Source organism: Vulpes vulpes, chromosome 9, assembly GCF_048418805.1.
Source record: "Vulpes vulpes isolate BD-2025 chromosome 9, VulVul3, whole genome shotgun sequence".
Classification (NCBI taxonomy): Eukaryota; Metazoa; Chordata; class Mammalia; order Carnivora; family Canidae; genus Vulpes; species Vulpes vulpes.
This window is the reverse complement of record NC_132788.1, coordinates 100,703,071-100,727,201: the sequence shown is the minus strand read 5'-3', so window position 1 is coordinate 100,727,201 and position 24,131 is coordinate 100,703,071. Positions and strand designations below refer to the sequence as shown.

Here is a 24,131-nt window from a genome sequence, read left to right as displayed (position 1 = left end):
GGAAATATCAAAGAGGGTGACAAAACATGAGAGACTCCTAACTCTGGGAAACAAGGGGTACTAGAAGGGGAGGTAGGTGGGGGAATGGGTGACTGGGTGACGTGCATTGACGGGGACACTTGATGGGATGAGCACTGGGTGTTATAGTATATGTTGGCAAATCGAACTCCAATAAAAAAATGTACAAAAATAAATAAATAAATAAATAAATAAATAAATAAGCAAAAATAACTAAGAAGAAGAAAAGAAGCCTTGCAGCCTTAAACACCTAAAAAAGAGAGAGAGTTGAGAGAGAGAGAGATAGAGAGAGAATCTATTTCTAGAAAGATAAAAGAACCAAAATCTAATCAAGGCAAAATAAAAAATTATTAATGAGATACAAATAAAAATAGAGGCTCTAACTGCTAGGATAAATGAAGCAGAAGAGAAAATTAGTGATACAAGAGAAAAGTTATGGAAAATAAAGATGCTGAGTAAAAGAGAGATAAACAACTACTGGATTATGAGGGAAGAATTCAAGAGATAAGTGATGCCATAAAATGAAACAATATTAGAATAATTGGGATCTCAGAAGATGAGGAAAGAGAGATAGGGCCAGAAGGTATATCAGAGAAAACCATAGCTGAGAACTTCCTTAATCTGGGGAAGGAAACAGGCATTTAAATCCAGGAGGCACAGAAACCACCCCCCCAAAATCAATAATAATAAATCTACACTTCCACATTTAATAGTGAAACTTCCAAATCTCAGAGACAAAGAACAAATCCTGAAAGCAGCTTGACAAGAGGTCGTTTTAAAAAATTTTAAATTTAAATTCAATTTGCTAACATATAACACTCAATGCTAATCCCATCAAGTGGCCTCCAAGACAAGAGGTCTTTAACTTACTAGGGTAGAAACATTAGACTGGCAGCAGACCTATCCACAGAGTCCTGGAAGGCTAGAAGGGACTGGCATGATATATTCAAGGTGCTAAATGAGAAAAATATGCATCCAAGATACTTTATCCAGTAAGGCTATCATTCAAAAAAAGAAGGAGACAAAAAGCCTCCAGGACAAGCAGAAACTAAAAGAATTTGTGATTGTTAAACCAGCCTGCAAGAAATATTAAAGGGGGTCCCTTAAGTGAAGAGGCAACCCAAAAATAACATAGACTAGAATAGAACAAAGACAATCTACAGAAACAGGGACTTTACAGGTAATACAATGGCACTAAATTCATATCTTTCAATAGTTATTCTGAGTGTAAATGGACTAAATACTCCTCTCAAAAGGCGCAGGGTATCAGATTGGATAAAAAAGTGAGACCCATCCATATGCTGCCTACAAACCCATTTTAGACCCAAAGGTATGTCCAGTTTGAAAATGAAGGGGTGAAAAACAATTTATCATGCTAATGGACCTCAAAAGAAAGCTGGGGTAGCAATCTTTATCTCAGAAAAATTTTATTTTAAACCAAAGACTGCAATAAGAGATTAAGAGGGACACTGTATCCTATTTAAAGGGTCTATCCAACAAGAATATCTAACAATTATAAATATTTATGCTCCTAGCTTTGGATCAACCAATTATATAAACCAAACAATAACAAAATTAAAGAAACATTTTGATAATACTACAATAATAGTAGGGGACTCTAACACCCTACTCACAGCATGACCACATCTTCAAAGTAGAAGATCAACAAGGAAACATGGACTTTGAATGACATACTGGACCAGGTGAACATCACAGATATATTTAGGGCATTCCATCCTAAAGCAACAGAATACACATTCTTCTTGAGTGCACATGGAACATTCTCCAAAATAAATCATATACTGGGTCAGAAACCAGACCTCAACTGGCACCAAAAGATTGGGATCATTCCCTGCATATTTTCTGACCACAATACTTTGAAACTTGAACTCGATCACAAGAGAAAATTTGGAAGGAACGCAAATCCTTGGAGCTTAAAGAACCTCCTGCTAAAGAATGAATAAGTCAATTAGGAAATTAAAGAAGAATTTAAAAAAATTTTTCCTTCAGGTTCCCCTCCTTCCTTATGATCTCTTTCATTGCTTATTACATTACATATATGAGTGGAAAATCAGAAAGGAAGTCAAATCATGAGAGACTCTTAACTCTGGGAAACAAACTGACAGTTGCTGAAGGAGAAATGTGTAGGGAGTATGGGGTAACTGAGTGGTGGACACTAAAGAGGGTATATTATGTGATGAGTACTGGGTGTTATATGCAACTGATGAATTAGTGAAAACTACATCTGAAACTAATGATGTAATGTATTATATGTTGGCAAATTGATTTTTAATGTGTTCATAAAAAAGGAATTAAAAATTCGTAGAAACAAATGAAAAGGAAAACACAACTTTTTATTTTTTAAAGCTTATTTATTTATTTATTTATTTATTTATTTGTTTGTTTATTCATAGAGACACACAGAGAGAGAGGCAGAGACACAGGCAGAGGGAGAAGCAGGCACCATGCAGAGAGCTTGGCATGGGACTCGATCCAGGGTCTCCAGGATCATGCCCTAGGCTGCAGGTGGCGCTAAACCGCTGCACCACCAGGGCTGCCCGAAAACACAACTTTTTAAAACCTTTGGGATGCAGCAAAGGCATTCCTAAGAAGGAAATACATAGCAATACAGACTTACTCAAGAAACAAGAGAAGTTTCAAATACACAACCTAATCATACACCTGAAGGAGTTGGAGAAAGAACAGCAAATAAAGCCTCAACCAAGCAAGAGAAGATAATTAATAAGGATTAGAGCAGAAATCAATGAAAAAGAAACCAAAAGTACAGTAGGACAGATGCACCCCAATGTTTATAGCAGCAATGTCCATAATAGCCAACCTATGGAAAGGGACCAGATGTCCATTGACAGATGAATGGATAAAGAAGATGTGGTAAATATAAATAATAGAATTCTACTCAGCCATCAAAAAAATGAAATCTTTCCATTTGCAACAAGGTGGATGGAATTAGAGGTATTATGCTAAGTGAAATAATCAGAGAAAGACAATTCTCATATGATTTCACTCATATGTAGAATTTAAGGAACAAAACAGAGCAGCATAGGAGAAGGGAAGGAAAAATAAGATGAAATCAGAGAGGGAGACAAACCATAAGAGACTCTTAATCATAGGAAATAAACTGAGAGTTGCTGGTGGGGAGTCTGGAGGATGGGGTAACTGGGTGATGGACATTAAAGAAGGCACATGATGTAGTGAGAACTGGGTATTATATGCAACTGATGAATCACTGAACTCTACCTTTGAAATTAATAACCCTATATGTTAATTAATTGGATTTAAATTTTTTAAAAGCCCCAAAACAACATGATTTAAACACAAAAGTTACCAAATGATTCTCTCAGTAGCTGCAGAAAAAACATTTGACAAAATAGTTTCCTTTCTTGACAAAAACCACCAACAAAGGGATAGATGGAATATACACCAACATCATAAAGGACATATATGAAAGAGCAGAGCTAATATCATCCTCAATGGGGAAAAACTGAGAGCTTTTCCTCTAAGTCAGGAACATGACAGGGATGTCCACTCTCATCTCATCTCATACAGGTTGGAAGGGGTGCATGTACCCCAATGTTTACAGAAGCATAATCAACAAAAGCCAGTCTATGGAGAGAGCCCAAATGTCTATTGACAGATGAATGGATAAAGATGTGGTATATCTATAAACACACACACACACAATGGAATATTACTCAGCCATCAAAAAGAACAACATCTTGCCATTTGTAATGACAGATGTAGCTAGAGTGTATTATGCTAAGCAAAATAAGTCAGAGGAAGGCAAATACCATATAATTTCACTCATATGTAGAATTTAGGAAACAAAACAGATGAGATTATGGGGGGGGGGTAGAAAAAGAGACAGAGAGAGAACGAGCAAGTGAGGGAAACAAACCATAAGAGACTACTAAGGATCAAGAACAAACTGAGGGTTGATGGTTGGAGGTGAGTAGAGGATGGGCTAGATGAGTGATGAGTATCAGGAAGGCACTTGTTGGGATGAGCACTGGGTATTGTATATAAGTGATGAACCACTGAATTCTACTCTTGAAACCAATATTGCACTGTATGTTAACTAACTGGAATTTAAATAAAAATTTGAAAAAAATGAGGACATTTATCACAAGCTATTGATGATTCTTCTTGGCATTTCTTCTTATACTTACTAAAGACAGTATTCATGGCTACTCTGTTATTTCAGTGTAAATCAGACAACTGCATTTAAAAACTCATTGAAATTCATTTTCCAGTTACCAGGTAAGGTTAAAGAGATACACATGTTTGTGGAGAAATACTGGTGACCCTGATACACATGACCAGACAGGAATGCAAGCTCTCTCTTGAGTCATTCTTTGACCATGAAAGATAATTAGAATCCTAAGCATGATAGACATGTATAATGGATGATAATGATAATGATCATTCACCATCCCTTTCATAGTTACAGCAAAATCCAGAAGGAAGGGAGGTATGTTTACATTATTACAATGAAAGGAGACATACCATAGGCACCACTGAAAGATTTCAGATCAAAACAAGTACATAACTCAATAAAAATAAGAAATTGCCACTTAGTCCTTTCCTTGTATGTGTAATCTGCCTTACAAATGGGCACCAACCCTCCATACTTCAATGAATGGACATATAGCATGAGGAATCAATATTTAGAAGAGTACAATGTGTAAATTAAAATTTTTGCTTTATGATATTAAAAGTCATCTGTTCCAAGGTCATATTCTAAGTCAATATATTTATTAAAATTTGTCATTCAATGAAGGCTTCTTTTAGAAACGTGTTTGATGAATATTTTGACTAAGGTAGTGACTAAGGTATGCATTGCAGACAACAAGCTGAAAGAGAACAGGATTCTTATGAGGACAATAAAGCTGTGTGAACACCAAAAAACATGCAGATATGTTGTTTCCACTATCAAGAAGGGCAGTTAAAATACTGATATACAAAGGAATGTCATACATAAAAATGAAAAAAAAATCTCACATTTTCCTCTACTATAAAATCATATAAATTGGCCATAAATTGTAGTTTATTCCCTAGATGTAGTATCACTCATGACAATTTTTGTAGTAAAAATAAGAAAGCAAAAATTATTTGGTATGAAATTGTCATTTGAGAAAGATCATTCTTTTTTTTTAAATAATAAATTTATTTTTTATTGGTGTTCAATTTGCCAACATACAGAATAACACCCAGTGCTCATCCCGTCAAGTGCCCCCCTCAGTGCCCATCACCCATTCACACCCACCCCCCACCCTCCTCCCCTTCCACCACCCCTAGTTCGTTTCCCAGAGTTAGGAGTCTTTATGTTCTGTCTCTCTTTCATTCTTAAAAGAAAATCTATGTTGGGTGACCTGGGTGGCTAGATCAGTTAAGCATCTGACTTTGGCTCATATCATGATCTTGGGGTCCTGGAATTAAGTCCTTCTCCATGCTCAGCAGGGAGTTTTCTTGTCCCTTTCCCTCCCTCTGCCCATCTCGCTATCAGTGTTCTCTCTCTCACATACACAAATAAATTTTAAAAACTTATAAAAAATGTCTGTTGTCTCAGGTAAATGAAATTTCCAAATATTTCAGATCCATAGTTGGAAATAAATTTCAGAAAGTGGGAAATACAAAGGAAAACACTAGTATATCAAAGAGAGCAGAGCTTAATAGAATTACATACATGGCATAGAGAAGTTGAAGACAAGGAAATCAACAGAAAGAGGAATACTTGTCATACAATATGAATAAAATTCATTTCTGACCCAGAGGCTTTGATCTCTGAAGTCTCAGCCACTTCTTCAGTCTTTTGACAATTGGCCATGTGGAGTCTCCTTCACAAAGAATGCTTTCAGAGCCCTCTTTCTGTCTCTGTTCCTCAGGCTGTAGATGAAGGGATTCAGCATGGGTGTGATCACTGTGTACATCACTGAGGCCACTGCACTTGAGTGAGAGCTGTGGGTAGCAGCAGAGCTAAGGTACACACCAAGCATCGTACAATAAAATAAACAGACAACCAAGAGGTGGGATGCACAAGTGGAAAATGCTTTATACTTTCCCTGAGCTGATGAGATCCCAAGTATGGAGGAAACTATCTTAGAGTAAGAGTAAAGAATCCCAATGAAGGGACCACCAGCCAGCAAGACAGCTGCAAAATACATCACCAAGTTATTAAGAAAGGTGTCAGAACAGGCAAGTTGGATCATCTGATTGAGTTCACAGAAAAAGTGGGGGATTTGGAAGTGTGTACAGAAGGAAAGCCGCAACATCATTAAACTTTGTAACAAGGAGTTCAAGATACACATGATCCAGGACACCAGAACAAGCAGACCACAGAGCTGGGGATTCATGATGACCGTGTAGTGCAGAGGGTAACAGATGGCCACATAGCGGTCATAGGCCATTACACTCAGGAGAAGGACATCCAACACGGCAAAGACTATGAGAAAATAAATCTGTGTAATGCAACCCTTATAGGTGATGACTTTGCTCTGAGTCTGGGTGTTCTGAAGCATCTTAGGGATTGTGGTGGAAGTGAAACAGATGTCTACAAAAGACAGGTTGGCAAGGAAGAAGTACATAGGGGTGTGGAGGTGAGAGTCAGAACCAACAGCCAAGATGATGAGCAAGTTTCCAAAGACAGTGATGAGGTACATGGAGAGGAAAAGCCCAAATAGGAGGGGCTGCAGTTCTGGTTCTTCTAATAATCCCAGAAGAAGGAATTCTGAAATTTGTGTATCATTTCCTGGTTCCATTTGGTGGATGGAAGTGACTTCTGGGAAAGAGAAATAGCGTGACTGATTTTCACACAAACTTGCATTACTCACAGATTTGAAATGTTACTATATATATATATATATATATATATATATATATATATATATATATATATATATTCCTCTTTAGGGGATTGGCTGTGTCACATCGGATATGTTTTTTCAAATGGCTTATTTCTTAAAACACCATATTTTTATAGTTTCACTGAGAAATTCTTTATATATTTCAGGAATATAAACTGAGTGCTGACTATGTTTCAGGCATTATGTAAGCAAAGAGCATAAGGTACTAAAGAACAAAAAGTCTGCAGTGATGGAGAAGGAATATATAAGCAGTGTGGAGGCAAAGCTGGCTCCAGACAGTTATCAATGACCCCCAGAGGATAAAATCCCACCCAATTAGAATTGCACATTGAGCTTAAAAATATCAACGTACTTTTTCTAACATTGGTATAATTGCAACTTAATGATAAAGAATATGAAAGACTTTTAAAAGTGTGAGCTAGGGGATCCCTGGGTGGCGCAGCGGTTTGGCGCCTGCTTTTGGCCCAGGGCGCGATCTTGGAGACCCAGGATCGAATCCCACATCAGGCTCCCGGTGCATGGAGCCTGCTTCTCCCTCCGCCTGTGTCTCTGCCTCTCTCTCTCTCTCTCTGTGACTGTCATAAATAAATAAAAATTAAAAAAAAAATAAAAGTGTGAGCTATGCTGATGGAAGTCAGTTAGAGAAGGACAAACATTATATGGTTTCACTCATACGGGGAATATAAAAAATAGTGAAAGGGATTATAGGGGAAAGGAGAGAAAATAAGTGGGAAATATCAGAAAGGGTGACAAAACATGAGAGACACCTAACCCTGGGAAACAAACAAGGGGTAGTGGAAGGGGAGGTGGGTGGGGGGAGGGGGTGACTGGGTGACAGGCACTCAGGGAGGCTCTTGCCAGGATGAACACTGGGTGTTATACTATATGTTGGCAAATCGAACTCCAATAAAAAATATTAAAAAAATAACCAAATGATCCAAAGTAAAATAAATAAAATAAAATAAAGTGTGAGCAGCAGGCACTCTGTGAAATTGACACCAGCACTGAATAGATGAATTAGCTACCTAATCAAGACAAACAACAGCACAGTGATTACTGGTTCTGGGCTAAGTTGATTTTTTTTTGCCTTTTATTTTTTTATTATAAATTAATTTTTATTGGTGTTCAATTTATCAACATACAGAAAAACACCCAGTGCTCATCCCATCTAGTGTCCCCCTCAGTGCCCGTCACCCATTCCCCCCCACCCCCTGCCCTCCTCCCCTTCTACCACCCCTAGTTCGTTTCCCAGAGTTAGGCTGGCTCTCAGGTCCATGTTTTCGGCTTCCATTCTCACTGACCCTCTCATCCACCATCCACTGGCATGTTGGACTCACCTGACTGGGCGTTTGAGAGGAAGGTCACCTTGTGGAAGTCTGACTTCCTTCCTGCATGGCAGATGATAGGGACTAAAGGTCTGTCCTCAGCCAAGGCAGAAGGAAGGAGTGAAGCATTGGCCCCCAGCAGAAATAGGACTTGAAACAAAGAGATGAGAAGCATGGCCCTTACTGTCCAAGGTTATAGGGGCTGGGGTACAGGAGATGAGGAGATATTACAGCTCCCTGTATCTGCTCATTAGGCACATTTCCTTCTTGTGACTCCAACTTCTACGCACACGATTCCCAAGTGAAAGTCCTCTGGGCAAAAGGGACGTTTTCCTAATGAATCTCATGTCCCAAAAGACTAGGTTAAAGGTCAAGTGAATCTAGTTTGTTTTACTTTTTTAACTCATTTTCCCTGGCCGTGACCCCTTCCATGTGTGAATCTCCTAGTACCTTATCCCAACTCTGAGTTATAATTTTCTACAAGTCTAAGACCCAAGAACTTGGCTGGATTAGGTCTTTTTATCTTCAAATTATTGACATGTGGTGGAGACCCAGCCCTGCTATCTCCAGACAGGATCTATTCTTCTTTTCAGTAAAGTGGAGAAGTGGGTTCTTCTGATAATAAAGCTTGGCCACTATACCCAATGACTTCAAGACACATTTGCTGTTATAATTAGGAATTTCTTACTTTATCAAGGATTAAAACTGTCCTTTATCCCCTTGTTATAAAACTTGAATGGGTGAACTTGAATGTTGAAGGGGTACCTAGGTGGCTCAGTTGGTTAAGCATCTACCTTTTTCTCAGGTCATGATCTGAGGGTCCTGGAATGGAGCCCCAAATTGGACTCTCTGACAGTGGGGAGTCTGCTTCTCCCTCTCCCTTGCCCCTCCCCTCTGCTCATATGTGCTCTGTCTCAAATAAATCAATATTTTTTAAAAAAATAAATAAAATGGTTGATGATAAGAACAGAAGTGTTTAGATCTTTCTATGTATTATGTGAGCTTGCATCTCTAGGGATTGTTTGATTCAGTATTTGTAAACATGTTATCCCTGAGGATGCACACTTTTGAACTCTGTTGTAGAAATGGTGCTTGACATTGTCTAAATGTCTACATTTAATATATGACTATGTGGTGGGCCTTGAGTATTTTTCTGTCAGGATGCTTCTAGTTCTCAAGCTCTGGGTCAGTGGTTCTCAACAAGAAATGAATTTGCCCCAAGGGATGTCAGGCGATGTCTGAAGGGATGCTACTGAACACCTACAATCCAAGGGAAAGCACCTCTAAAATGTTATTATTCTGCCACAAATGTCAACCATAAAAGGTGAGAAACCCACCTGGACCAGGATCAATGTGCCTGTGAATCCACATGGATCCCACTACAAAATCAGAATCTGATCACAGGTTTTGAGTGGCCCAGAGATTCTGCATTTCTCACAGGCTCCCAGGAGACATTAATTGACCACTCTTTAATGAGCAGTCTTAAATTAAATTATGCAGTCTTAATTTATGCACAAATGGAAACTTTCATGTGCACTCTGTCTCTTCATTTTAGGGTATCTCCTTTAATTCCTTAGAAACATACATTATCTTTATCAACCTCCCTCCACAAACTTGAAAGTATAGAATCAGTCACTTCTCAAAATTCCAGTGCAAGCAATTTCTTCCAACAGGTCCTGTCCCCATGCTACAATAAAAGCACCATTTGTACCATAAAAAAGTGTCAAGAATTCTTTCTTGACCATTGTGCTTGGTCACCCACACCATAATGATATCCTATTTGCCAAGGACAACCTGTTACACAGCAAGATCTGACTGACACAATAATTCAAGTAAACATCCATGAGGCAACTAGAACATGTGCTGCTTTTTATCTGTGGCATATGATCTACAAATGAGGAGGGAAGTCATGATCATTCTCTTATTCAAGCTTAATTCCCATGACTTTATGAACAAGTGACTATATGTGGACTCCCTTCTAGGTCACTGAAGAACTTGAAGGACACGCATATTTGTGCAGAAGAACTGGTGACCTTGAACCACATGACCGGGAAGATGTCCAGCTCTTGTGTGAAACATCCTCTGGTCAAGCAGGGGGAAGGATTTCTGAGAAAAAAGAGGAACAAAATGGATGATACTGATACTGCTCATTCACTATCCCTTAGCATTTGTGACAAATATTAGGAAAAGGGAGTTATTTTGTGTAACAATAAGAAGAGTCATATGGTAGGAAGAATTAGAAGTTTTCAAGTAGAGACAGGAAGATAATTTGGTGATATAACAAAAGAAACTAAAAAAAAAAAATACCCCTCACCTCAATGAATGAATAAACTCCCCAGTGTAGACACTAATGTTCCATGCTTCAATAAATACATGCACAGCATGAACAGTGATGTAAAAAAAAAAGAAATAAAGAAATATTTTGTGTAGTAACAAAATGAGTATTTGGAAATTTTGCTTTGTCATATTTATGGTCGTCCTGACACTAAGAACATACCAGGTCCATCTGTTCGTTCAAATTTGTCTTTTCATGTAGACTCCACTGGGAGATATGTACTTGCTAATTAGTGTTTACAGGGGCTCTGGTGGGCTTTCTGGACACTCACCTGAACCACAGAGTAAAACTAGGAGACCAGTTAGGAAACACAGTAGCATCTTTGTAGAACAAGTGCCTGACATTACTTTTTTTTTTAATTTCTGAAGCATGCATTCCAAAAACAACCATATTGAGTAAACACACTCTCAGGTGTGGGACACAATTACCATAGAAACCCTCAGGCTGCCACAGTCATGACGTATCTTTTTTGGGTAACCTTGATATTGACACATGAATGACCCTGCTTCCCCCTTCAGCAGATGAATTCCTTCCTTATTTCCATCTGTTGGTTAACACTCTGGCATTTAAGGGTCACAGATTGGAGTATTTGGAACTTGGTTACCATTGCCCTGAGGATTCTCATGCAGTCACACACATACACATGCACGTACACACACATACATGCACTTGCACACACAACCACATCCACACTGGATGTGTACTCTGGCCTCCTGGCATGGTGTTACTATCATGCTTTTTTCACCCCCAGTCAAAAATAATTTTGAAAGAAATGATACACGGCAAACTATCAACATCTGATTACCTTTACCCTGAAGAATGTGTATAAATACCTAAATTGCACTTGGTGAGCCTCTCATGAACATGGAAATACTGGGTTCCATTTTAAAACAATAACTTGGGCAGCCCAGGTGGCTCAGCAGTTGAGTGCCACCTTCAGCCCAGGGTGTGATCCTGGAGTCCCGGGAACGAGTCCCACATCAGGTTCCCTGCGTGGAGCCTGCTTCTCCCTCTGCCTGTCTCTGCCTCTCTCTCTCTCTCTCTCTCTCTCTCATGAATGCTGGGTGGCAGGCTCTGAGGGGGGCACTTGACGGGATGAGCACTGGGTGTTATTCTGTAAGTTGGCAAATTGAACACCAATAAAAAATAAATTTATTATAAAAAAAAACTTAAAAAATAAAATGATAATCTTGTAATCCTGTATTTAAAGAAACATAAAAAAGTGCTTCCAAAAACACAGAGAGGAAAGAAATGGACACAAGGAATAAAAAGGAGATCTAATAATCTCAGGCAGTCCCTTAGAGACTGTGATGAGCAGAAAGCTTCCCTGGTTCTGGCAGCATTCCAGTCCCAGTACACATCCCCTGATGCCCAGAATAATTAACAAAGCAGGGAAAAAACCATGTATCCAGACAAGAAAGGAGTGGTATTTATGATGTCAAGACATTCTACTGATTCTATACCCCTCTAAAAATGCTCAAAGGGAATAAACCTACAATTTTCAGCATAAATATACAACGTGCAACAACAGAAGGGGATTTTTAAAAATGAAATTCTTTTCTGAATGGTTTTAAATGCAAAACTTTTGGAATCAGAAAGGCAGGTTTTGAATGTCAGATGTACCACATATAAGCTGCTTAAACTTGGGAGAGATAACCAATCCATTCCAAATGTGAATATCCTTACTCAGGTAGTGGGGACAGCAGTACCCATCCTCCTAGGGTGGCAGACAGTGGTCATCAGTACATGTAAATAGCTTACAACATAGTTCCTTCCTGTGAGTAAAGCAGTGATTATCACCAGTGAAGTGACTTGGCTGAGTTTTTTCTTCTACCTCAGAAATGTCTCCATTGTTTCCACACCTCTTGATAATGATGTATTACAAAGTAAAGCTAGTTTTCATACTCCTTTTTTCATATTAAATACAATTTTATATGTGAATACTCAATGTGAGAGAAGATGCTGATAAATGTATGCCTCAAGAAGTGCTGTTGCAAGGGAATAGCTACCTGCATGGGCCTGGGCTTTCTGTAAATAAAGAACATGTTCAAAAACACCACCTTAAAAAGTTCACTGCAGACGCTTTTATGTTGTAATTTCACTGGAACCATCTTATCCCCCCAATTCCCTTCTCCTGTCTCATCCATGATTCCTGCCATGTATTGTCAGCAATAATGCCTGTATTGCTGGTCCAATGGACACTTCTATTTTAAACACATTATATAAATTGCTTATTATGAGTCTTCCTTGTCTCAGATGAGTTCAAGGAAGAATAAGTACTGGATTTACCTGTCTCCTATGCTGGTCTCTTGAGAACTGGGAAACTACAGGGAAAAAAATCCTATCTGTATGGTGCAATGTCCCACGGGGGATGATGTGCTCAGAGGTTGGAGTAACAGGATGGAAATATGCCTAAGGAGCAGAAGAGAAGCTGTAAATACCTCTTCTGCTGTTGCCCCTTAGCAGATACAACCTTAGGTTAAGTGGGATACGGGTACGTTTTCTGGAGTCCTAAGTCTGGATAGGAGACTCCTGCAAGATTGTTTGAGAACACAGCTTCAATCTCCATCATCAATTATCAAGCGAGATATTTATACTTCCCCACAGAGACTCCCACGCTGGTGAGTCCAAAAACCAATCAGGTACTGCAGGAAAGGGTCAGAGAGAATAAAAGGGTGGGAATATTTACCTGGAGCTATCTGAGTGCCAGTCCAGCCTAAGCCCAGCACCAGGACATCACTGTGGTTGTTGGTTTGGTTGACTAATATATTTATGATCTTAAAAACAAAAGTAAACAAGAAATCAGCCATGCATAGGAGATTGTTGAGGATTAACTAGCTGTGATGGAAGCGTGATGATGACTGGCAGAAAGTGCCCCCAGTAAAGGTAGAACACAAGTTCAAGAATCTTTGCAATTGAGGGGAAAAGAATTATAAGTATTAGCTATGAGGGATATGCAGTCAAGAGAAGGCATTCTTTTTATGCTTTTTAAGCCAGGAAAATTCAAGTATGTTCCCATATTGATGAGAAAGATCCACACCAATGGATCATGAGACACACATTTCACAGTGTCCTTTTTCATGCTGGGTATTCCAATTAATTTTTTTAATTTAATAAGGGAAAAAATATACTAAAAAAGCTTTACATTGCAATTATTTCCATACTGGTAAGGATGATGTATATTTGTGGGTTTCTTCAATGTTTGCTTTCTCTATTGCAAATTATGCCAGTTCTGTGCTTTTCTTTGGTGGATATGGAGTGATTATATTCCTGGTTTTGACTGTATTTTTTCAAACATTAACAGTTGGAGTTTTTCTAACAACTTTGCTGTTTGCCATACAGGTCCTTTAGTATGTGCAGATGCATTAGAGGTAGTAGGAAAGTTAACACGTTTTGTGGGCTCAAACCAATCATCCATTCGCTCATTTTCCTCCACCCTCTTGATTAAATGTAGAAAGTTCTTCTGCATCATTTGAATTAATAAATCACCTTTTATACCTATTTCCAACCTGTCTCCACATTTTTGTTATTCCTTATTATACATTTTGGCCTTTTGTGATTAGATCTTTTTCAAAGTCATGTCACCTGAGCCCACCATTCGGAAGATAATCTTATGCATATGGTAAATTGTCTTTATGCTCTGGTGCAGTCTTTTTTTATATAGCTTGTCTCCCTCAACACCACCATGCACACTTGATTCCATCATCTAGTATAATGCTATTCATTCTTTCAGTGATTGCATAATATTTTACGGTGTGGCTGCATCATTTACACTTTTAGGGATTTTTTCATAGCCTTTATTATTAAATTGTTGTTATATCAATTATATAAAAATATTTTGAGACTGAGTTAAAATGCTCATTCTCCTTTGGGAGCAATATTGTCCTCCAGGGACATTGAGCAATGTCCAGAGACATTTTAAGCTGTCAGATAGGGGAGATGTCACTAGAGGCCAGGGATGCTCTAAAAATCTTACAATGCCCAGGACAAACCTCAGCACAGAGACTGATCTGGACCGGAATGTCAATAGTGTTGAGATTGAGAAACCCAGAGATAAATAAGACATATCTATCTTTTTAATACTTACAGCTGTCCAGATTATTTCCCCCAAAAGTTATAGAATGTCACATTTCTGTATGAAAATTAAAGAGTACCACTCTGTTCTTCTGCCTCGTGTAGGTTTTACTTGCTATTCTTTCTCCAGTTCTTTAGGTACGAGGTTAGGTTGTGTATTTGAGTTTTTTTCCAATTTTTTGAGGGAGGCTTCTATTGTGATGTATTTCTCTCTTAGGATGGCTTTTGCTGTATCCTAAAGATTTTGAATGTTGTATCTTTATTTTCATTAATTTCCATGAATCTTTTGAATTGTTCTCTAATTTCCTGGTTGACCCATTAATCTTTTGCCAGGATTCTCCTTAACCTCCAAATATTTGAGTTTCTTCCAAACGTCTTCTTGTGATTGAGTTCTAGTTCCAAAGCATTTTTTTAAATAATAAATTTATTTTTTTATTGGTGTTCAATTTGCCAACATATAGAATAACACCCAATGCTCATCCCGTCAAGTGCCCCTCTCAGTGCCCATCACCCATTCGCCCCCACCACTGTCCTCCGCCCCTTCCACCACCCCTAGTTCACTTCCCAGAGTTAGGATCTTCATGTTCTGTCTCCCTTTCTGATATTTCCTACCCATTTCTTCTACCTTCCCTTCTATTCCCTTTCACTATTATTTATATTCCCCAAATGAATGAGACGATATAATGTTTGTCCTTCTCCGATTGACTTACTTCACTCAGCATAATACCCTCCAGTTCCATCCACGTTGAAACAAATGGTGGGTATTTGTCATTTCTAATGGCTGAGTAATATTCCATTGTATACATAAACCACATCTTCTTTATCCATTCATCTTTCGATGGACACCGAGGCTCCTTCCACAGTTTGGCTATTGTGGACATTGCTGCTAGAAACATCGGGGTGCAGGTGTCCCAGTGTTTCATTGCATCTGAATCTTTTGGGGTAAATCCCCAGCAGTGCAATTGCTGGGTTGTAGGGCAGGTCTATTTTTAACTCTTTGAGGAACCTCCACACAGTTTTCCAGAGTGGCTGCACCAGTTCACATTCCCACCAACAGTGTAAGAGGGTTCCCTTTTCTCGGCATCCTCTCCAACATTTGTGGTTTCCTGCCTGTTAATGTTCCCCATTCTCACTGATGTGAGGTGATATCTCATTGTGGTTTAGATTTGTATTTCCCTGATGGCAAGTGATGCAGAGCATTTTCTCATGTGCATGTTGGCCATGTCCATGTCTTCCTCTGTGAGATTTCTCTTCACGTCTTTTGCCCATTTCATGATTGGATTGTTTGTTTCTTTGCTGTTGAGTTTAATAAGTTCTTTATAGATCTTGGAAACTAGCCCTTTATCTGACATGTCATTTGCAAATATCTTCTCCCATTCTGTAGGTTGTCTTTTAGTTTTGTTGACTGTATCCTTTGCTGTGCAAAAGCTTTATGGTCTGAAAATATGCAGGGACAATCCCAATATTTTGGTATTGGTTGAGACCTGATTTGTGACCCAGTATGTGGTCTATTCTGGAGAAAGTTCCAGGTGCACTTGAGAAGAATGTGTATTCAGTTGTGTTTGGATACAAAGTTCTGTATATATCTGTGAAATCCATCTGGTCCAGTGGATAATTTAAGGCCCTTGTTTCTTTGGTGATGTTGTTCTTAGAAGATCTGTTATTTGCAGAAAGTGCCATGTTGAAGTGTCCTACTATTAGTGTATTATTATCTATGTATGTCTTTATTTTGGTTATTAATTGATTGATATACTTGGTAGCTTCCACATTAGGGGCATAAATAGTTATGATTTTTAGGTCCTCTTGCTGTATAGACCCTTTAAGTATGATATAGTTTCCCTCTTCATCTCTTACTACAGTCTTTGGGATAAACTTTACTTTACCTGATATGAGAATTGCTATCCCAGCTTTATTTTGAGGACCACTTTAATTGTAAATGGTTCTCCAACCTTTCATTTTCAGGCTGGAGGTGTCCTTAGGTCTGAAATGAGTCTACACTAGGCAGAAGAAGGGAGATAATAAAGATTTGAGCAGAACTCAATGAAAGAGAGACTAGAAGAACTGTAGAACAGATCAACAAAACCAGGAGTTGGTTCTTTGAAATAATTAATAAGATAGAAAAACCATTAGCCAGCCTTATTAAAAACAAAAGAGAAAAGACTAAATTAATAAAATCATCAATAAAAGAGGAGAGATTACAACTAACACCAAGGAAATACAAATGACTTTTAAAAAAAAGTATTATGAGCAGCTATATGCCAACAAATTAGGCAATCTAGATGACATGGATGCTTTTATGGAAAACCACAAATTACCAAAACTGGAACAGGAAGAAATAGAAAACCTGCACAGGCCGATAACCAGGGAGGAAATTGAAAAAGTCATCAAAAACATCCTAAGATACAAAAGTCCAGGGCCAGATGGCTACCCAGGGGTATTCTATCAAACATTTAAAGAAGAAATAGGGGATCCCTGGGTGGCGCAGTGGTTTGGCGCCTGCCTTTGGCCCAGGGTGCGATCCTGGAGACCCGGGATCGAATCCCACATCAGGCTCCTGGTGCATGGAGCCTGCTTCTCCCTCTGCCTATGTCTCTGCCTCTCTCTCACTCCCTCTCTGTGACTATCATAAATAGATAAAGATTTAAAAAAAATAAAGAAGAAATAATATCTATTCTACTAAAGCTGTTCCAAAGGATAGAAAGGGATGGATATTTTCAAACTCGTTTTATGAGGCCAGCATCACCTTAATTCCAAAAGCAGGCAAAGACCCCATGAGAAAGGAGAATTTTGGACCAACATCCCTGATGAACACAGATGCAAAAATTCTCAACAAGATACTAGCCAATAGGATCCAACAGTACATTAAGAAGATTATTTACCATGATCAAGTGGGATTTATTCCTGGGATGCAAGGCTGTTCAAAAACTTGTAAAGCAATCAACATGATAGATCATATCAATAAGAGAAAAAACAAGAACCATATTACCCTCTCAATAGATGCAGAGAAAGCATTTGACAAAATATAGAATCAATTACTGATCAAAACTCTTCAGAGGGTAGGGATAGAGGGAACATTCCTCAGCATCATAAAAGCCATCTACGAAAAGCCCACAGCAAATATCATTCTTAATGGGCCTCTCAATGACAGCCTTCCCCTAAGATCAGGAACAAGACAGTGATGTCCACTCTCACCACTGCTCTTCAACCTAGTACTAGAAGTAGTAGCCTCAGCAATCAGACAACAAAAAGAAATAAAAGACACTCACATTGGCAAAGTAAAAGTCAAACTCTCCCTCTTCACAGATGACATGATACGGTATATAGAAAACCTAAAGACTCCACCCCAAGATTGCTAGAACTCATATAGCAATTCAGCAGTGTGGCAGGATACAAAATCAATGCCCAGAAGTCAGTGGCATTTCTATACACTAACAATGAGACTGAAGAAAGAGAAAGAGAAATTAAGGAGTCAATCCCATTTACAATTGCACCCAAAAGCATCAGATTCTTAGGAATAAAGCTAATCAAAGAGGTAAAGGATTTATACCCTAAAAACTACAGAACACTTCTGAAAGAAATTGAGGAAGACACAAAGAGATGGAAAAATATTCCATGCTCATGGATTTGAAGAATTAATATTGTGAAAATGTCTATGATACCCGGGGCAATTTACACATTCAATTGAATCCCTATCAAAATACCATGTACTTTCTTCAGAGAGTTGGAACAAATCATCTTGAGATTTGTGTGGAATCAGAAAGGACCTCAAGTAGCCAGGGGAATATTGAAAAAGAAAAAAAGTGAGGGGCATCACAATCCCGAATTTTAAGTTGTACTACAAAGCTGTGATCATCAAGACAGTATGGTACTGGCACAAAAACAGACACATAGATCAATGGAACAGAATAGAGAACCCAGAAATGGGACCTCAATTCTATGGTCAACTAATATTCAACAAAGCAGGAAAGACTATACACTGGAAAAAGTACAGTATCTTCAATAAATTGAGCTGGGAAAATTCATTTTCCAATGTGCATCCATGTGCAGAAGAATGAAACTGGACCATTCTCTTATACCATACACAAAGATAAACTCAAATGGATGAAAGATCTAAATGTGAGACAAGAATCCATCAAAATCCTAGAAGAGACCACAGACAACACCCTTATTGAACTTGGCCATAGTAACTTGTTACAAGATACATCTATGAAGGCAAAGGAAACAAAAGCAAATATGAACTATTGGGACTTAATCAGGATAAAGAGCTTCTGCACAGCAAAAGAAACAGTCAACAAAACTCAAAGACAACCTACAGAGTGGAAGAAGATATTTTCAAATGCCATATCATTTAAAGGGCTAGTATCCAAGATCTATAAAGAATTTATTAAACTCAACACCCAATAAACAAACAATCCAAGCATAAAATGGGCAAAATATATGAATAGAAATTTCACCGAAGAAGACATACACGTGGCCAACAAGCATATGAGAAAATGCTCCGCATTACTTGCCATCAGGGAAATACAAATCAAAACCACAATGAGATAGCACCTCACACCAATGACAATGGTGAAAATTAACAGGACAGAAAACTATAAATGTTGTAAAGGATGTGGAGAAGTGAGAACCTTCTTGCACTGTTGCTGTGAATGCAAACTGGTGCAGCCTCTCTGGAAAACTGTGTGGAGGTTCCTCAAAGAGGTAAAAATTCGATAAAGGAGGAAAGACTATCCACTGGAAGAAAGACAGTCTCTTCAAAAAATGGTGTTCGGAAAATTGGACATCCACATGCAGAAGAATGAAACTGCACCACTCTCTTGCACCATACACAAAGATAAACTCAAAATGGATGAAATATCTAAATGTGAGACAAGATTCCATCAAAATCCTAGAGGAGAACACAGGCAACATCCTTTTTGAACTTGGCCACAGTAACTTCTTGCAAGATACATCCACAAAGGCAAAAGAAACAAAAGCAAAAATGAACTATTGGGACTTCATCAAGATAAGAAGCTTTTGCACAGCAAAGTATACAGTCAACAAAACTAAAAGACAACCTACAGAATGGGAGAAGATATTTGCAAATGACATGTCAGATAAAGGGCTAGTTTCCAAGATCTATAAAGAACTTATTAAACTCAACAGCAAAGAAACAAACAATCCAATCATGAAATGGGCAAAAGACATGAAGAGAAATCTCACAGAGGAAGACATGGACATGGCCAACATGCACATGAGAAAATGCTCTGCATCACTTGCCATCAGGGAAATACAAATCAAAACCACAATGAGATACGACCTCACACCAGTGAGAATGGGGAAAATTAACAAGGCAGGAAACCACAAATGTTGGAGAGGATGCGGAGAAAAGGGAACCCTCTTACACTGTTGGTGGGAATGTGAACTGGTGCAGCCACTCTGGAAAACCCTGTGGAGATTCCTCAAAGAGTTAAAAATAGACCTTCCCTACGACCCAGCAATTACACTGCTGGGGATTTACCCCAAAAGATTCAGATGCAATGAAACACTGGGACACCTGCACCCCGATGTTTCTAGCAGCAATGTCCACAATAGCCAAACTGTGGAAGGAGCCTCAGTGTCCATCGAAAGATGAATGGATAAAGAAGATGTGGTTTATGTATACAATGGAATATTACTCAGCCATTAGAAACGACAAATACCCACCATTTGCTTCAACGTGGATGGAACTGGAGGGTATTATGCTGAGTGCAGTAAGTCAATCGGAGAAGGACAAACAGTGTATATCCTCATTCATTTGGGGAATATAAATCATAGTGAAAGGGAATATAAAGGAAGGGAGAAGAAATGTGTGGGAAATATCAAAAAGGGAGACAGAACATAAAGACTCCTAACTCTGGGAAACGAACTAGGGGTCGTGGAAGGGGAGGAGGGGGGGTGTGGGGGTGAATGGGTGACGGGCACTAAGGGGGACACTTGACGGGATGAGCACTGGGTGTTCTTCTGTATGTTGGTAAATTGAACACCAATAAAAATTAATTTATTTAAAAAAAAGAAAGTAAAAATAGATCTGCCCTACAACCCAGCAATTACACTATTGGGGATTTACCCAAAGGTAAAGGTGCAGTGAAAAGTGAAGACACCTCCACCTGAATGTTTGTAGCAGCAATGTCCACAATAGCCAAATTGTGGAGGGAACCTTGATGTCCTTTGACAGATGAATGGATAAAGAAGACGTGGTCTATATATACAATTAAATCAGAAAGGATGAATTCTCACCATTTTCTTCAACTGGATGGAATTGGAGGGTATTATGCTGAGTGAAGTAAGTCAATCGGAGAAGGAGAATCATCATATGGTTTCACTCATACATGGAATATAAGAAATAGTGAAAGAGATTATAAGGGAAAGGAGGGAAAATGAGTGGGAAAAATTAGAGAGGATGATAGAACATGAGAGACTCCTAACTCTGAGAAACAAACAAAGGGTAGTGGAAGGGGAGGCGGGCAGGGAGATGGGATAACTGGGTGACCAGCACTGAGGAGGACATTTGACGAGATGAGCCCTGGGCGTTTTACTATATGTTGGCAAATCAACCTTCAATAAAAATAAATTAAATAGATAGATAGATAGATAGATAGATAGATAGAGAAGAAAGAAAGAAAGAAAGAAAGAAAGAAAGAAAGAAAGAAAGAAAGGAAGGAAGAAAGAAGAAAGAAAGAAAGAAAGAAAGAAAGAAGAAAGAAAGAAAGAAAGAAAGAAAGAAAGAAAGAAAGAAAGAAAGAAAGAAAGAAAGAAAGAAAGAAAGAAAAAGGAAGGAAGGAAGGAAGAAAAGAGTACCACTCTGGTCAAAAGTTTCAATCCCAATTGTGATAGCTCTAAGGTTCTTGACAGGCTGATGAGTATGGAAGGTATTTCCTGTTGTTTTCATAAACAATTAGTGAGTTTGAGCAAAATTCATATATTTGGTCACCATTTTGATTTGCCCATTATTATCATATGCCCATATATACTATGCCCATTTTAATTTTTAAATTAATTTTAATTTTTTGAGGAAACTCCATCCTGTTTTCTAGTTGCTGCACCAGTTTGCATTCCCACCAGTAGTGCATGATGGTTCCCTCTTTTTCATGTCCTTACCAATGTTTGTTATTTTTGTCATATTATACTAGTCACTATGACTGATGTGAGGTGATATTCTTCTGAATGTCACATAGATGGAATTATTTTATCTCCTCAGATTGTTCACTGTTCGTATGCAAAAATGCAACCGATTTTTTTGAGGGTTGACTTCCTATCCATTACTTGGCTGAATTAATTAGTTTTATTTGTCTTTTTGTGGCATCTTTAGGATTTTCTACATATAAGATCATACAGTCTGCATAAATATATTGATTTCTTCCTTTCCACTTTGGATGCGTTTTCCCTTTTGTTCTTTCTTTAATTGCTTTGAATAGAATTTCCTGTGTTATGTTGAGTAGAAGTCAGGAAAGTAGTAATCCTTGCCTTGTTCCTGATCTTACAGGAAAACTGTTCTCTGTATCCCCATCACATATGTTTGCTGTGGGTTTTTCATAAATGGCTTTGTGTTGAGATAGTTTCCTTCTGTTCCTAGGTTTTAGTGTTTTTATCATGTTCCATACACAAATATAAAAAATAAATAAATAAACATTAATTTTTTGAGGTTAGAACATAAACAATAATGCCCCTGCCAGGATAGTAATGGATGATTGTGTCATGCTCTTTCTCTATTATTTTGTAGTCACATTGATGACATGGAACCAGAGAATGATACACGAATTTCAGAATTTCTTCTTCTGGGATTTTCGGAGAAACCAGAATTGCAGCCCTTCCTCTTTGGGCTTTTCCTGTCCTTGTACCTGGTCACCATATTTGGGAACCTGCTCATCATCCTGGTCTTCAGTTCTGACTCCCACCTCCACACCCCAATGTACTTCTTTCTGGCCAACCTGTCCTTTGTAGACATCTGTTTCACCTCCACAACCATCCCTAAGCTTCTGGTGAATATACAAACACAGAGAAAAGTTATAACTTACAAAAGCTGCATCATGCAGATGTACTTTTTCATACTTTTTATAGGTTTGGACAACTTTCTCCTGACTGTAATGGCTTTTGACCGATTCATGGCCATCTGTCACCCCCTGCACTACACAGTCATCATGAACCCTCGGCTCTGTGCACTCTTGGTTTTGGTGTCCTGGATCATGAGTGCCCTGCACTCCTTGTTAGAAAGCTTAATGGTATTGCAGCTGTCCTTCTGTACAGCCTTGGAAATCCCCCACTTTTTTTGTGAACTCAATCAGATGATCCAACTTGCCTGTTCTGACACCTTTCTTAATGATTTGGTGATGTATTGTGCAACTCTGCTGCTGGTTGGTGGTCCCCTGGCTGGGGTGCTTTACTCTTATTCTAAGATCATTTCCTCCATACGTGGAATATCATCAGCTCAGGGAAAGCATAAAGCATTTTCCACCTGTGCATCTCACCTCTCGGTTGTCTCCTTATTTTACTGTACAGGCTTAGGAGTGTACCTTAGCTCTGATTCTCCCCAGAGCTCCCACTCAAGTGCAGCAGCCTCCGTGATGTACACGGTAGTCACGCCCATGCTGAACCCCTTCATCTACAGCCTCAGGAACAAAGACATAAAGAAGGCTCTAACTGTATTTTTCAGAGGGAAGCCATAAAAGGACCATTTTTCAACAAGTATCTATGATTGCAGGCTTAATGCCTAATATCAGAAATTGTGAATCTTTAATCATATCATGAAATAAAAATTAATCCCTCTATTTGTATCCTGGAGTGTCAATTTTTCTAAATGTCTCTTGCTTTATTGAATTTTTTTTCTTTTTTCTTTTTTTTTAATAATAAATTTATTTTTTTATTGGTGTTCAATTTGCCAACATACAGAATGACACCCAGTGCTCATCCCATCAAGTGCTCCCCTCAGTGCCCATCACCCAGTCACCCCCCCCCCCCCCCCCCCCCCCCCCCCCGCCTTCCTCCCCTTCCACCGCCCCTAGTTCATTTCACAAAGTTAGGAGTCTTTGTTCTGTCTCCCTCTCTGATATTTCCTACCCATTTCTTCTCCCTTCCCCTCTATTCCCTTTCACTATTATTTATATTCCCCAAATGAATGAGTCCTTCTCCGATTGACTTATTTCACTCAGCATAATACCCTCCAGTTCCATCCACATCGAAACAAATGGTGGGTATTTGTCATTTCCAATGCCTAAGTAATATCCCATTGTATACATAAACCACATCTTCTTTTTTTAATTTTTAATTTTATTTTATTTTATTTATTTATGATAGTCACACAGTGAGAGAGAGAGAGAGAGGCAGAGACACAGGCAGAGGGAAAAGCAGGCTCCATGCACCGGGAGCCGGATGTGGGATTCGATCCCAGGTCTCCAGGATCGCGCCCTGGGCCAAAGGCAGGCGCTAAACCGCTGCGCCACCCAGGGATCCCAAACCACATCTTCTTTATTGAATTTAAAC

At 38.7% G+C, this 24,131-nt stretch overlaps 2 protein-coding genes across 2 annotated transcripts; one reads left to right on the top strand and one right to left on the bottom strand.

The window, feature by feature from the left end:
* Window positions 1-5,840: 5,840 nt before the first annotated feature.
* On the bottom strand, window positions 5,841-6,803 carry LOC112908137 (olfactory receptor-like protein OLF4). Its single transcript, XM_025983544.2, has one exon. It carries the CDS (start codon window positions 6,792-6,794, stop codon window positions 5,841-5,843), a length of 954 nt encoding a protein of 317 aa, XP_025839329.2. The 5' UTR covers window positions 6,795-6,803.
* Window positions 6,804-16,463: 9,660 nt separating this feature from the next.
* Window positions 16,464-23,317, top strand: LOC112908179 (olfactory receptor-like protein OLF4). The gene is made up of 2 exons (XM_025983616.2): window positions 16,464-16,491; window positions 22,371-23,317. The coding sequence occupies exon 2, from the start codon at window positions 22,388-22,390 to the stop codon at window positions 23,315-23,317; it is 930 nt and encodes a 309-aa protein (XP_025839401.1). The 5' UTR covers window positions 16,464-16,491; window positions 22,371-22,387.
* Window positions 23,318-24,131: the final 814 nt, after the last annotated feature.